This window comes from Microcebus murinus, chromosome 9 (genome assembly GCF_040939455.1).
Source record: "Microcebus murinus isolate Inina chromosome 9, M.murinus_Inina_mat1.0, whole genome shotgun sequence".
In the NCBI taxonomy this organism is placed as follows: domain Eukaryota; kingdom Metazoa; phylum Chordata; class Mammalia; order Primates; family Cheirogaleidae; genus Microcebus; species Microcebus murinus.
In genome coordinates this window covers 13,472,877-13,488,549 of record NC_134112.1, presented here as the reverse complement: position 1 = coordinate 13,488,549, position 15,673 = coordinate 13,472,877, and the positions used below count along the sequence as shown (strand labels likewise).

Genomic DNA, 15,673 nt, shown 5'->3' with positions numbered 1-15,673 from the left:
TGTTTTACCCAGATCAGGAACTGGAATCTATTACAGTGGAAAGTTGTACTGAACACTTAAGAGACAGCATAGTGTGTTGTAAAATTGTAGGCTCTGCTGTCAGCTGTTTCCCCTCTACTCATTACTCAAGTCATTTTACCTCCCTTAACCTGTGTCTTTATATGCAAAATAGAGATAATAGCACCATTTCACTGGGTCTCAGTATGGATGGAATGAGCCAGTGCGTGCAAATTGCCCGCTAGAGAGTGGGCCGGTGCCAAGTACTGTCCTCTCACACTCAGCCTGTCCTTTGTCCACATTCATGCTGCTTAGACTGTCTAACTCGGACATATCATTTAGAAAGCTCTGCCCACTCGGAGTCCACACACATATTTTTTGTTATGCTATATTTTTGTCCAACTGAGTTTTTTCTCCTTGCACTCTTTTGTTACTTCAGTCCCTGAAAAGATAGAATGGCTGGCAGTGATCCACATTTAAGTGATGACTTCTTCATCAACAAATGAACATTAATAAGGAAAACGTTTACTTCGATGGCTTCTGAAGAAGATCAAGAACTATTTTGTTAAATAAAGTAGAAAGCTTCTGCCTCTTAGACTGGACTTCCAAATCCTTGCCTGGAATCTCCAGATTCTCTGGGGAAGAGAGGGCTAAGTCCAGTCAGAAAGATGACACATTTACAACCTCCTGACCTATTCTTAGGGCTAATCAAAGCTCACAGTTTTCCCACTGGGCAATTAGAAAATTCCTAAGAACGAGGGAGTTATTTGGTTCTTGCTAAGTGAAGACATGGCACGCAATCACCCTGCTGGCCACCGCTTGGAATGGTGCCTTTCATAGAGCTTCGCAGGACCCGGTGCTGGAGGGGAGAGAATGCTTTCCTAACTTTCAGCAAAGTCTGTTTCAGTGATAATTTATTAATAATTAAAGTTTCCAGTGCCAATAAGGATCAAATTAAAGATGTAAGCCTGGAATTCTAATATCCTGACTTTAAAGTTCATAAATCACCTTTATATTCCACTGGATTCTAATGTATTTACTCATTTATTTAATAGTTTTTGTTTTTCTTATTTCCTGGGCTAATTAATCTTGGGAAAGGTTGGAGCACCAAGTTAAGTCCAAACAATGTGGCTTAAAGAGGATATGGTGATATCCGGACAACCTGTTTCTGACAATATGGAGGACGACATGACCAGAGAAATCCTCCTTGTACAAAAATAGTAGGAAAACAAGCATACAACGAAGCATGCAGCAGATACTCTTTGGCTTAGAACTTGGACTTTATGGGCCATAAGAAATAGGGACAGAACAAAAATCCTGAAGTCCACAGTAGATAGGAGATGGAATAGAAATTTCAGAATAAAGTTTGGACATCCAAAAGTCATCTTAGTAGAGGAACTAGGTGAAAAAAAAAATGAAACAAAAAAGAAAACAAATTTTAAAATCTGCACTGAAGGTGCAAAACAAAGAAAAAAACAGTAGAGATTTTGGCCTGTTTTGACTTTGGCTCTTGCAGGAAGTATATAAAGAGAAAATTGCCTATAACATGTCCCTGGCCACAAACCTACTGTCCTGCACATAAGGCAATAGTTAATTCCACCTGGGGTCTCCAAAATCACCAAGCAGAAAATTTAATGTGGTCCCATTTTGGTGGTGCCCCAGAGCACTTGGAAAAAGAAAATGCAAATCATCTCTAGATAAAGCACGAGTACACAGCAAAGTGAATAGTAGATTACAGTGGAAGAGAGAATTCATGATCTGGTACATAGATCTAAATAAATTAATTAGGATTCAACCCAGAGAGACAGAGAGAGAGAAAGAGAGAGAGAAAAAGAGAGAGAGAGAGAGAGAGAGAGAGAGAGAGAGAGAGAGAGAGAAAATGTATGAGAAAATATTAATATAAGAGAGGCAGAGACAGAGTGATCACATCTAACATGTAACTAGTATAGTCTCATATATATCTAGTTGGAGTACCAGGAGAAGCTAGAGAGAATAGGTACAGGCAATATTTGTACAAGATGAGTAATTTCCCCAAATTTTGAAGCCATAATTACTCATATTCAGGAAGTCCTGAATACTAAATATATTTTTTGATGTTTCTAGTAGCACTTTATTTTTTTTTTTTAATTTCAGACTATTACTGGGGTACAAATGCTTTGGTTACATATATTGCCTTTGCACTGCCCAAGTCAGAGCTACAAGTGTGCCCAATGCCCAGACATCACACACCATACCCATTAGGTGTGAATTTATCTATCCCCTCCTCCCCCATCCCACTTGCCTGGCACCCTATGAATGTTACTTCCATGTGTGCACTTAAGTGTTGGTCAATTAATACCAATTTAATGATGAGTACACGTGGTGCTTGTTTTTCCATTCTTGTGATACTTCACTTAGAAGAATGGGCTCCAGCTCCAACCAGGATAGTACAAGGGGTATGAGTTCATCACTTTTTTGTGTGTGAGTAGGACTCCATAGTATACATATACCACATTTTATTAATCTACTCAGGTATTGATGGACCACTTGGGTTGTTTCCACATCTTTGCAATTGTGAATTGTGCTGCTATGAACATCTGAGAATGTCTTTTTTATAGAATGTCTTTTTTCCCTTTTGGGTAAATACCTCAGTAGTGGAATTGCTGGATCAAATGGTAATTCTACTTTGAGTTCTTTGAGGTATCTCCATATTAATTTCCATAGAGGTGGTACTAGTTGCAGTTCCACCAGCAGTTTTGTGTGTTCCTATCTCTCTGCATACATGCCAATATTTGTTGTTTGGGGACTTTTTTGATAAAAGCCATTCTCAATGGAGTTAAGTGATATTTCATTGTGGTTTTGATTTGCATTTCCCTGATGATTAGAGATGTTGAGCATTTTTTCATGTTTGTTGGCCATTAGTCTGTCTTCTTTTGAAAAGTTTCTGTTCATGTCCTTTGCCTGCTTTTTAATGGGGTTGTTTGATTTTTTTCTTGCTGATTTTCCTGAATTCTATATAGATTCTAGTTATTAGCCCTTTATTGGATGTGTAGCCTGCAAATATTTTTTTTTTATTCTGTAGGTTGTCTGTTTGTTCTCGTGATAGTTTCCTTGGCTGTGCAGAAACTTTCTAATTTGATTGGATCTCATTTATTTATTTTTGTTGTTTCTGTGATTGCTTGTGGGATCCTCTTCATGAATTCTTTGCTTAGGCAGATGTCTGAAATTTTTGCATGAAGAGATGCGTTACATTAATGGCCATGATTGTTCTCAAAAATGATAAATCTGAGAAATAATGTTAAGAGAAAAAGCAAGTCAGAGAATACATATACCTGGTTTCATTTAAATAAATGTTATAAATTCAGGACTAAATAGAGTATATACATTTGTAGTACAAGTAGGAAAAAAAACTAAGGAAATGATTCACAAAATTCAGGAGTGATTATTTGGGGGTGGAAGATAGAGGGATTGGCCACACTTAAGACTTTAAGTATTTTGGTAACATTGTGTTTCTTAAGATGGGTGTTGGGTGTATGGTTGTTCATTTTATTAATACTCATTAAACTATGCATATATGTTATAATATCTCTTTGCATGACTAATAGTCATAACTTTTTTAATTAGAGAAAAGAGGGAAAAGACTATGTCATGTCCATTCAAGACAGAATAAAGTTTAGTTATAGTAATTCTTTTAAAGAAGAAAGAAAACCAAAAATATCAGCTTTTAAATCTTATCCCCATCATCTAAGTAAAGTTAGGGGCTTACATGGCAATTTTTTTCACGAATTTATGTTATTTTTGCATTTTTAAGTGCACAGTTTTTAGAAATAGCTGAATTAACTTTTTAATGTATTATTGTAAGTTTTGCTTTCAGTTATACAACTTTTCAAATATCCCTATTATGCTAAAGGAATGTCTAAATTGATAAAATCAACAATATAATAAATGAGATTACTCCAATGTTTTTTGCTTTGTAAGATATTATTGCCTATTTTGGAAATAGTTCTCTGAGTTTTCCTAACAAAGATTTCCATGATTATTTTTTTCAATTAGGCAGATCCCTTTACACCTGTAAGTGCATGTGCCCATTGCTCCTGCTGAATCTGTAGGTTCTCTTACTTGGCTTTTCTTCACTGGTAATGACCATGGTCCTCATAGAGCTTCTCAGCAGGTCTCTGGATTGTCTTTACATGTTTGCAATATCTATGCAGATCAAGATCAGCTGCAAACTGCTTTAGGAAATTGCAAGGCAACACCTGAACTTAATAGTTAACCTCTTAAAAATGAATATATTTTGAAAATTCTGAACTCTAGGGATTTATTAATAGCTTAAAACAAAGAACGTGTTCCCCCTACTTCTGTAAAATAATAAAACTAGAAGGAGCCACCTGCTACTCACTCAGTTAATTTGATTTAATTTAAAAAGTTCAATAAATATTTATTGAGCATCTACCAGATAGTGCCAGATAATGTTCATGGCACTGGGCATATAGCAGGGGACAAAACAGATATTATTATGTAATAATAACAGACCAGTAGTTACCACTTAATTTGAAAGTTTCCCTTACAGGGCTGTAAGCTTCTTGAGGGCGTGACCTTGCTTTTTCTGCGACCCATTGTTTCCTCAGCATTTAACAATGCCTGGCACATTAATATGTATTTAACACTTATTATTAATTATCAGTCATTACTGTCAATACATTAGTGTTTATTGCATGAGTGAATATACCCCAAAGCCACACAGTTGGTGCTTGGTGGAACCAAAGTTTGAAATCAGTCTTTTAACAGCAGTGAAAATTGTCTCCATCTCTCATGAGCATACTTTGTACCAGGGCCTATGTTTTACACTTACCCTCTCAGTCTTCAAAAGTTCCTTAGGAAAAGATACCATTATCCCCTTTTCCCTGATGAAGATTCTGAGCCTCAGAGTACTTAAGTGCTTTGCCCAAGATCACCCGCTGGGTCTGTTTCCTTCAAATCCTGAGCAAGTCTGGGCGTAAATCCTTCCTCTTTTCACAGCCTTCCTGTCTGCAGTGCCTGGGTATCCTTGGCTATCTACAAAGGAGCCGCTCAATTATTAACTAATTGGACTGCATGGTGCCATGCAATCCATTTGGCTGATTTTCTTTTCCCACTGAATTAACTAATTTGTTTTACAGAATTGACTATATCAGCTAGTTATTTTATTGATAAATCACATTATGCTTGTCCACTTTTTCTTTGACTGTCTCCAACTGCCAGGAACCTGGCTTAGCTCTGAGGGTCAGACACACCTAAATTATAATCTAAGATCAGCCACTTATTAATTGAGAAATCTTGGGCAAGTACTCAACTTCTTTAGGCTTCTGTCATCTTATGAGTAGATATGAAGATGATAATAATTCCTACCCAGTCTGGTTAATGAGAGGATTAAATGAAACAACCCTTTAGTTCCTAACACAATGCCTGACTCCTAAGGAGTTTTGTTGAGCAACAGCTGCTATTATTACATTTATCATTGTTATTTTTAACCTTAACATTTAATTTCAATATCATCTTTGTTCTCTAGTCTTTACTGACCTCCTTGACATAGGTCCTTTAATTTTCTTTCAAGACACGGAGTTACCTACTTGCTCCTTATTGGATGTTGCTCATTCATTATGGAGCTTATACCGTGTTATAAAATTGACTTAGTTCTCTTATTATCTAACCTCTCTTCTAATTATAGACACTTTTACTGCAAGTCCATGCATCCTTTTACTGCCAGCTCCTTCATTGTGGCCAGCATATAAGTGCTCTATGATGTTGTTGAATTGAATTAAAAGGTCACATCCCTATTCACAGTGAATGGATAGGTCAATTCTCTTTCATGCATCATCGTAATGCCATTAATGGTATTACCATGACAATGTAGTCTTTACACGTATCATTTGTGTTTGTCCTTTCATCTCTTTTCATTTGAATGTGGCTCTCTTGCTTTCCATAAAGATTTTCACTGTATATATAGAGGGTCTCAATTTTTATTGTTTGTATTAATACTATTTTGCTACTGCTATATTACAGACTTTTTCTTCTGCCATTCCTGCCATAGGACTTTATAAAAAAGACTTTCTTATTTTCACTTAAACTTTTATTTCCTGCGTTACTTTAAGGTATACATTTTACTCTTTCCCCCCATCATTAATACATTACCGTTTGACTCTATCATTATGCTGTCAATCTGTAAAACGCTTGAGGAAGAGAGACCTTATTTTAAATAGGCCTGATACTTTGCTAAAGAGGTTGGTGCACTGTCTACAATTCTATTCTTGTCAAGAATAGGCTTTTGAAATTTCAAGGAGAAGAAATGGAATTTAGAAGAGCTACCATACCATGAAAGACCTAAGAAAGATAAAAGTAAGAAAAAAAAGAGTAGAAAACAGTAAAACCCAAATATATTGCCAAATGGACAAAATTCACTACAGAGTTCTAGAGAAGGTCCCTACTTTATTTTGAAATAACTCAGTATGCAACAAAGAATTCTCTAAATGGTCATATTGAGAACAAGGCATGAAATTCTCTTGAAGGAAAAATTGCAGTTGAAGCTTCCTGAAGATTGGGTTCCCGGTTTATTACTGGTCACCAGAAAGTGAAACATTTTTAAATTGAATTTCTAGGTGAAGGTGATAGAGATTGGGGTGTTGAGGCTAGATGACAAAAGGAAAAGGGAATTTTCAGTAATCATTCCCAAACTAATGCTATACAAGTGGTGGTGAGCAGTAGTATCTCCATTTCCAATTAAGTTTGGATGAGACAATATACCTGAAGTGAAACAGGAGAGATTTATGTCAGAATTCAGACAGAATTCCTGGGTTCTGAAACCCGCCAATATGTACTAAGCAGAGCAAGATTTGTCCCACAAACAAGGCTGGGGAGTTTTCCAAGGTTCCAAATCTGTAGGCAGTATTTCCAGGGATAGCACTGCCAAGCCCAAATTGTTCTCCGGGATAATCTGACCTGACTCACAAAGAAAACCTATGGAATCTTATTAACTTCAGACTTTCCACATAAGGGTGGGTGGCAACCAAACAGGGGAATTAGTTCTTTCTGAAGAAGGGGGGCTCAGAGCAGCCCCTTTTCCTCATAATTGTACACCTGCTACAGCAAATGAGAAACTGCAGCTAACTTCCTTTGCCAAACAGCAGAAGAATGTATATTTTTGCTTAAAACTGAACAGTTTCCAATGCAAAGGGAATTGATAAGGTTAATGTTTTATATTGGAAATATCCTGTATAGACGGCAATTGGCGTAGGGGTGAGGGAAACTGCTTCCGTGGAACATTTCAATCCCCTGCTAGCTTTTGCTTCACAAAACTTTGACATATGTCCCTTGACCTTTACCAACTACCCTTTCACGTTTGACACTTAACGTTTGCTACATGATTAAAATGCAGCGTTAATTAATTTCAACACTATCAGTTAAGTTATATTTAGCTGAGAACACTCACTTTTGTCTTTCATGAGTAGCACTGCAGTGTTATTACAGAGGTAGTCAGGAGGGCAACAGAGATACGAGGAGAGAAGAATGATTCAGTGTGCAGATAATTGTTTCGAGTGAAATTTAGCTCGGTATTTTTGTTCCTGTCCTCAGTAGAACTGAGATTTAGCACCTCCTGTTGGCATTTAGCCCCCACCCCCACATAGGAGGAAGCTGTGCTGGGCGGGTGCTGAGAACGAACCACACCAGAATTAAATTATAGCACAGTTCTAACATTGGCAAGAATTTTCTCTGGCCAGCTCTTGGGTACAAACCTGGTGATCCCAAAAGAAAGGCAAGGCATTTCTAAAAAGGATCTCTGTGTGGCGTGGCATCACTCTCGATGAAGGAAGTGGACATAGTTGTTTAAAGAGCATCACCCCAAAAGTGGACCATTCCCAAAGAAAACAGTGGAAGCCAGAATATTCAGCCAGAGCAGGATTGTAGCTCTATACTTAAAAAGTCACCATGAAGTTGTCTTATTGATGATTTATTCCATAATGGGACCAAAAAGCTCACTAGAAATGGATAAAACCCAAGGAATTTGAGCTCTTTCCTTGAGTTTTCCAAGTAAGAAAACATTTTTATTAGTTTCTTTATCCCATGCTCTTTTGCTCTGCCAATAAATTATGGCAAGAATGTAGATATACAAATTTTGCTATAACCTGAAGTTCAAAATGCTGTAGAACCATTGCAACTGCTGTTCTTTGGGTTGTTGGCATGAAATTGTAGTCTGTAAGTTTACTATGCCACTAAAATACTTGGTCCTTAAGATACATGTACAGAGCAGGAAGAGAGAGGCCTTCTACTTGGTACATAACGCAGGTGAAACACTATGTATATGGGAGGTGCCCATAAATGTCTTACTGAGAATCTAGTAATAGACGTTGGATTCTTTGAGACAGTACACTAAGGTAGCTTTCATTTGTGAAAAAACAACAAAACAAAATGAAACAAAACCAAACCTAAAAAACTTTTTAGCATTTTTATTTGTATATCACAGAACATTTTGCTTCTAGTAATTCAACTTTTATGTTCCAGAATTTGGTTTTCCATTCCCTCATCTCATCCTCTACCCATAGTTGGAGGGCACTACAGATTTTATTTTCCTGCCCATCCCCCTGGGAAAAATTCCAACTTCCACTTGCCAGGTATTTAAGTAGCTTTATTTCAGTAGTCAAGTGACTCGGTAGCAAGTCACATTTCTTTTGTCAAGCACTGGGAGGATGTCCCTGTACTGGTAACTGGCTTTAGATTCTAATCCTAAGCCTGGTCTACCTTATGTTCTTGATGGGGTGCCACATACCCATGTTGGTCCCACTGTGTGAGAATGTAATCAGCGCGCTAGGACGGGGTCTCTGGCTTTCTCACTCTGGAATAGTGGAGCCCTGTTTCTAAATTCTAGTCTTATGATTAAGATCTAACTGCCATTGAAAACATCCCTGGTTTCAACTTCCCTGCTCAAGCCTCTGGCCTGAGCCTCCTCTGGGTTCCCTGTCACCTGGCTCTGGTTATGTGCTTGTCATAGCAGCCCTGAATCTTTCCACCTCCAGCAGTCGCTAGGCCTTCTGGGTACGCTGATCCACCCTTCCCACTGGACTGGCTCCCCACACCTTCCACCCCTCAGGAGCACACGCGCCACCCCAGCCGGCTCTTCTGTTCCAGGTCTGGTTCCTCCCACCCTGCCCTTCTGCAGTTGACCTTGGCCAAGTCCTGCCATGAGGTGATGCAGGAAATGCTGAACTTTAGTATTAGGGAAGCTCACATAGATGAAAGAGGGGACATCACCTGCTATATTTAGGAGCAAATAACATTTCTAAGAGTGGGAAGATTTTATAGAAATGTAGATTTCTAGTCCTTGAGTCTTCTAGTCATTTTTGGCTTCACTCAGTATGTCATAAGATGAAACATTATTTTTAACTCAAATATTTACTTTCAAATGAACAGTTTAAATATCTCTGTGTTTTGCAGTATCTTTCTTGAATGTTGACTATGAATAGGTAGCTGCTCATATACCTTGAGATGAAAGACAGTTTTATTTTGTAAACTATTTTTCTCTCTGTTTTTGCATTTTAAGGTGTTGCACAATGGCCTCGTCATGGAGATGAAGCATCCGACTGTGGGGGAGATTTCAGTCCCAGGTCTGAGTATTTTTTATATTTTCCCCAATGCCTTTCTTCACTAATCGTCCCATATGCTGTGTACTACAGGCAGCTGATGATCCCCCAGACAGCTTGTCAAGACATTATTGAAACTTACAATTTTGAGATAAAGGAGACCCCTAGGACCACATTGACAAAAATGTATGCTGAGGCTACGGAATTGTGTCCTAGCTCTAAGGAATGACTGCTGGCCTCAGTGACAAAAGAGATGCTTGTATTTCTTAATTCCATTTTGTACTATCATGTGCTCACAAAAGTACATTATGTAATTATCAACAGGTAGATAATAATAGATATGGCAAATATTAATAAATTTAGTGTAGTTCAGCTGAGAGAGGGAAAGAATGCCAGGCAAGATAGAAGTGGTGCCCAAGGAAGGTTATGCCAGTTCAGTCCAGGGTATTTTCTTTCAGAACAATGATTTAGGGTATAGATCTTTGCTTTGCAGATCAAGAAACTAAATGTTTACAGTAAACCCAAAATAGATTGAATTTTTGTAAGTTGCTTCACACTAAACTAACTCACCAGAGACTGCTGCCTAAGCCAAATTGTCAACTTTTTCATTTCCAGAGGGAATTCTTTTTTCAGTAATCAGTAGCCTCATGCCTACTCTTATAGCATCCTATTGGGTAGTTCATTTAAACTGTAGTGAGAGCTTATGATCAACATATTGCTCCACCACAACCACCACGGACTTTATTTCTCTAGTGATCATAAAATTACCATCCCTCAGATCTGTTGTTTCTCCCTTCAGCTATTGCTGGAAGAGCACTCTACTTCTTGTTCATTGTTTCCCTGTTTTCTAGAATATACTCAAACCATGCGCTTATGTTTATTCTTTTCTTCTGACAGAGGACAATGAAATTAGCTAAGATGTAACTTTTATCGTTATTTTTCCTGATCACCTTGCTTGGAATTTGGGTGTTCCTCAAACTCCTCAGTCACCTCAGTCAAATTGCAATAGAGCATTTACTTCTACAGATATCTGCTCTCATATACTGAATAACTGCTACTGTTAATTTTTATAATACATAGAATCTAAATATAAGATTTGGGGTCCGCTTAATAATAATCTTCCGTAACCTACCAGATAATGATCACTGGCATACAAAAAGAATAAGAAAAGGGAAGTATGAGGACTGAAGTGAGTAGGAAGAGAACATTCTGATGTACAAGAGTATAAGAAACATTATACATGGACTAAGGAAGGTACATAAGAGAGCAGATATGAGCCTATCAGACACTGGGATCATGTGTTACAGTGACATGCTATATGGTGTAGAAAGGTGGTAGAAAAACATTGATAAAAGCAAAAGTCATTCATTCATTCATGTAATTGAGCATATACTATGTGCTAGACACTGCTTTGGGTGCTGGGAATATAAAACTAATCAAGACAACTTGTCCTCCGGCCACCTGGAGCTTATATTTAATAGAAAGTGAGATAATATAAACAACGAACAAATGTTTCTATAATGGTTTACAACTTGTGCAAAGAAAGGGAAGAACAATGTGCTATCATACAGAAAGACAGGGGACAGGTGGGCCTTCTGTAGTCTGGGTAATTATAAGCCTCTCTGAGACTTATAAACTGAGATTGAAGTGTGAAAAGAATAGAGGAAGAGCATTTCAAACAGAGGGAACAGCACGGGAGGAGACTGAAGTGGAAAAGAGCTGGGTGTGTTGTAAGCTGGTATGAAATGTGGGCAAAGAAATGAGACTGCAGAAAGAGGCAGAGCCTTGAGGCCTAACTAAAGCTGATTTTACTCTAATTTTAAGCAGGGCAGTAGAATGACACAATTTGCAACATAAACCAGGGATTCAGGAAGTTATTACAGGAGTTTAGGGGATGATGTCTTAAATGAGGGTCATGGTAACAGAGATAAAGAGAAGGGGGTGGCCAGAACAAAACTGTAATCATAGTGCTGTCAGTGTGAGAAGACCTTAAAAGGCATTGACTTTTAAACAATGGAACTGATTTTCCAAATGAAGTCTGGATATCTAAAACATATCAAAGCAAGAGTTCAGCATTCCAATTGTTTAGCTTCCCTCCTGTGTCTCACTATTCTTCAAACATCTCTCCTTGGAACCATAGGGCCTAAAGAATAATTCGAGGACCAGTGATCTAATTTAACTCCACAACTTTATAAATGAGGTCATACAGTCATTGGTATCCCAACAGGTTCCAGGTAAGGGTGAGCATTTGAAAAATCAATGTAGTTGTTAGCATGATAGTGAGGAAAAAAGTAAGTCAGTGGCCAACCTCGAACTCAATGAATGTAAATGCTCTCTCAATGGATCAAGTGTGAATTTGCTGACTTTCATAGTAAATGAATGAAGAATCAACCTCAGGAAGGGGGGAATATCCTTTCCAGATTTATAGAAAAGAAGAATACTACTTTTGCCCACTTTAATTTATAAGTGTAGCTATTGTCACAGTAATGCCACGTAAGAACCACAAAATCTCAGTGGCACTGACACATAAACATTTATTTACTCCATGCACCTGGAAAAGCTGGGGGATGGCCAGTATAGGCTGGGCGCAGCAGCGGGGCTTTGCTTCTGGTGGCAGGTCTAGCAGGGCTTGGCTGCCCTTGTGGCTTGGGCTCATTTCCACTCCATGTGTCTCCCCTGTTTTCTCATGGTGATGGCTGAAGAGCAGCAGGGCCGGCAGAAACCACAATGCCACTTAAGATGTTGGCGTAGAGCTAGCAAACCCTTCTGTCTACATCTCATCAACCAAAGCAAGTTCTGGGCAAAATCCAAGGGAGTGGGAAAATATATGTGACCCTTTTTGAAAGAAATTTCAAAGTTACCATGATGAAAGATATGGCCATAGGGAGGAGTAAAAAATTAGGGTCAAAAATTCAATTTGTAACAATAAAATTCTCAGGTCTACAGCAATATCTTTTTTTTTAATCTCCCTTTGTTTCTTTAATTTCTATAAGGCTTAATCGTCTTTTTAGTATGTCTATCTTATTGACTTACCTCATATTCTTTCTATAGAATTACCAATATGAGAATTATCAGATCTGAGACGAAATGAGTCTGAGTGTCTCTTGAGGGCAGGACATCTGGATTCCCCATGAAAGGGGAATGACAATTCTGCTTATGAATTCTGCAGGTAAAAAGACAGTATTGTATCTCCTAATTCAGTGTATCCCAGTAAGAGCCACTTAGGACAAGACATACTATATACAAAGAGATTTTATCAGTAATTAAATTTAAAAATTGTCTGTGGGTTATTCCTTTCCTTAATTTTTTTTTACCTATGACAGTTCTGCCTTTCTTTGTGAGGGATGTCCCCCAGGAAACCTCATGAATGATGAATGCTATAGAAATAACTTGGATTCTCCCACAATGCCTCAATGAGGCGAGTCTGTCAAAACAGGACACACAGGGTGGAGGAAAAGGTAACTTGATGCTACACTGTTTTCTGATTACCCACTGGAGACACATTTTTAATTCACTAAACGTAGTTCTGTAGATTTACACATACATATCTACATCTTCACATATATGGTAAGAATCCTTATTAGCCTTACTAAATTCTACTTATTTATATTGCCTTCCTTATTAATGAATTTCTGTGACCGGTACTGAATATTCTATGTCAAACTAATTTGCCTGAAGCATTTTCTATCTTAGTCACTACTGGAAACACATCTCTTGAAAAGCAGCAATAATTCTTATGCAGTATGTATAGTGCCTTCTTCAGAGATGTGTAAATCTAGATAGCATTCCTTCAGATCAGAGCTCCTATTTAGGAGCTAATTGATTAATACTTTAAAAATACTGGTCAACCAATATTTAATAAACTTTGAATAGGGATGGGAAATTACCTCTTCAAAGTCCCTTCTGGATACTTAAAGAACATAATTATTTTAACCACTTAATATATTGTTTCAATATTCGTAATCATTACCAATATTAAAATACAGCAAGTAGTATGATCTAAACTATCTTCTTTATTAATTTATACCCATTGCAAATACTCTCTTTTCATACCATTTCCTACCGTCCCCCATCTATAGTAAACAATTAAGAAAGAAATGTCATTTGTGTATATAGACGACATAGATAAAGCATGCAAGCTAGTTACTGCTCATGAATTATTTCTAAATATGAGTTGTAGTTATACTAATACTATTGTTCTTTAATTCATATGTTGTTTACTAAACTACTCTTTCATCTGAGCTTTAAAGCCTATTATACAGTTAAAGGTGAAGAACAACAAAGAAAAGTAAACTATCAATGGGAGTATAAATGAGAACAGGTATCGTGTCTTTCTTTGCCAGACTTAAATATTCTGTTATTCTAAGAATCCCTAATGAGAGAGTGGTTATTAGTTTGTGTTCACCATTAGCTTAGTGTTGGCCTCAGTAGGCAAAATGCACTAATTTGCTCATAATTAGCTAGTATGATATAACCAGGTTGTACAAAAACCTCAAACACATACCCTCCCACCACACCTACGCCAACTAAACTTAGTCTGTCCAGTACACTCTAGAAGCTCTGGTGAGAAAGCTAGGTGGGCCCAGTGCCTCAAGGAGCTTACATTTTGACAGGGAAGGTGAGCTTGAACAATAAACATGGAAAAGTGGGATGAATGTTTGCATCAGAGAACAAGAGGCTACAGCAGGGTACTCTGGGAGCACTTGCCAGGGAGACCTCACCAAGAGTGGGGCTGAGGAAAGGTTTCTCTGAGAAGCAAAATGCAAAAAGCTGCACGAACAATGTGAGTGTTTGGCAATCAGGAGAAGCTGAGAAGGTGTTTAAAAGGTGAGGGTGGGAGGGGCTGGAGAAGGAGCCAGAAGCCAGGTGGATAAGATCTAACATAGAGCTAATGACCAAGTTAAAACCAAATAAAAAATTTCAAAGATATCTGTGCTGAGGTCTCTGAGATTCCTGCTGTCTGAGTAGGGAAGGTGGGACTTCGAAGTGGAGCTTGAACAGGAACTGCAGGTTTAGCAGATGTTCTCATGGATTGATTTTAGGAGCAATTTCTATCTCCATTAAGGACTTTTGTAAAACGATGAGTGTTCTGAATTTTAAACTGTGCAATTGATAAAAAGTTGTGTTTGTTTTACAGAGATAAAAATGCACATAAAGTTTATACCACAACATTTCTGTGACAGGAGATTGGCTGTTCTCTAAACCTCATCTTATTTGTGACTTCAGTGAAAAGATCTTGCAAAAATTACCACATTCCAAAGGACAGCCAGTTTCCACTGGGCCATTCACCATTTGCATCTTCTTATTGTGATACTGCTGGCCTTTGACCTTTTAGCCAGAGAGGAGCATGCTGTCCTTCCATGTACTTGTGGAGAGCCAAAATAGCCTTGGTGCTGAGTTCCAAACTTCAAAGGATGTCATTGCAATAGAGTTTGATGTATAAGCTCTAAGGTTTCTCACCATAACCTTTTTCAGATACTTGCCCATGAATGTGCGTTGCAGTTATTTTATTCCAGCAGCACTTCTGGGAAGTGTTTCAGTGGTGAGTGTGTCAGTGCAGAGAAGGGGAGCTGTCTTCTCTGTGTGTGAAAGATTCTAAATTGAATTACTCTAGCCCGCTGGTCCCTGGATCTGTGTTTTTCAAAAAGCAGCTCCAAGTTCTTTTGGATAAAACTTTTCTTAAGTATTATATTTTAATATTCACATTTGGAACCTGCAGCAAGTTTTAACCAGTGCACATTATGAATTAATGTAGCTTGAATCAAATTATTGGAATATTGATGCGTGGATTTTAAGGTGAATTTTTTTAAAAAGTTAAATGTACTTCTTTATTTGATGATCTGACATATTATATTTCTGAATGGTGTTTTGCAAGACTTGTTATAAGTGATATTCTGAAACGCTTTTATGAATTTGAGACAATATGTTTTTATAAGCTCCTGGAGGGCAAACATGCTCTCATTTAAAGTCTATCTGGCGCTCTCTATACCAACTAAGTACTTTAAAAAGTTTTCTGGATGATGATTATATAATAATCTAATAGCTATTAGATTAACATAATTAAGATGATTTGTGACAAATTTCTG

The 15,673-nt window shown here is 37.7% G+C and overlaps 1 protein-coding gene across 3 annotated transcripts in view; it reads left to right on the top strand.

Moving 5' to 3' along the window:
* The window catches only part of SUGCT (succinyl-CoA:glutarate-CoA transferase), a 684,028-nt gene that overhangs the window by 568,185 nt on the left and 100,170 nt on the right, over positions 1-15,673 (top strand). For 2 of the 3 annotated variants that reach the window (XM_076006291.1, XM_012752259.3), the window contains exon 13: positions 9,548-9,611. The exons of the other annotated variant lie outside the window; for it this stretch is intronic. In XM_076006291.1, coding sequence (XP_075862406.1) covers positions 9,548-9,611 — 64 coding nt within the window. The remainder of the gene's footprint in view (positions 1-9,547; positions 9,612-15,673) is intronic. 3 annotated transcript variants of the gene reach the window in all.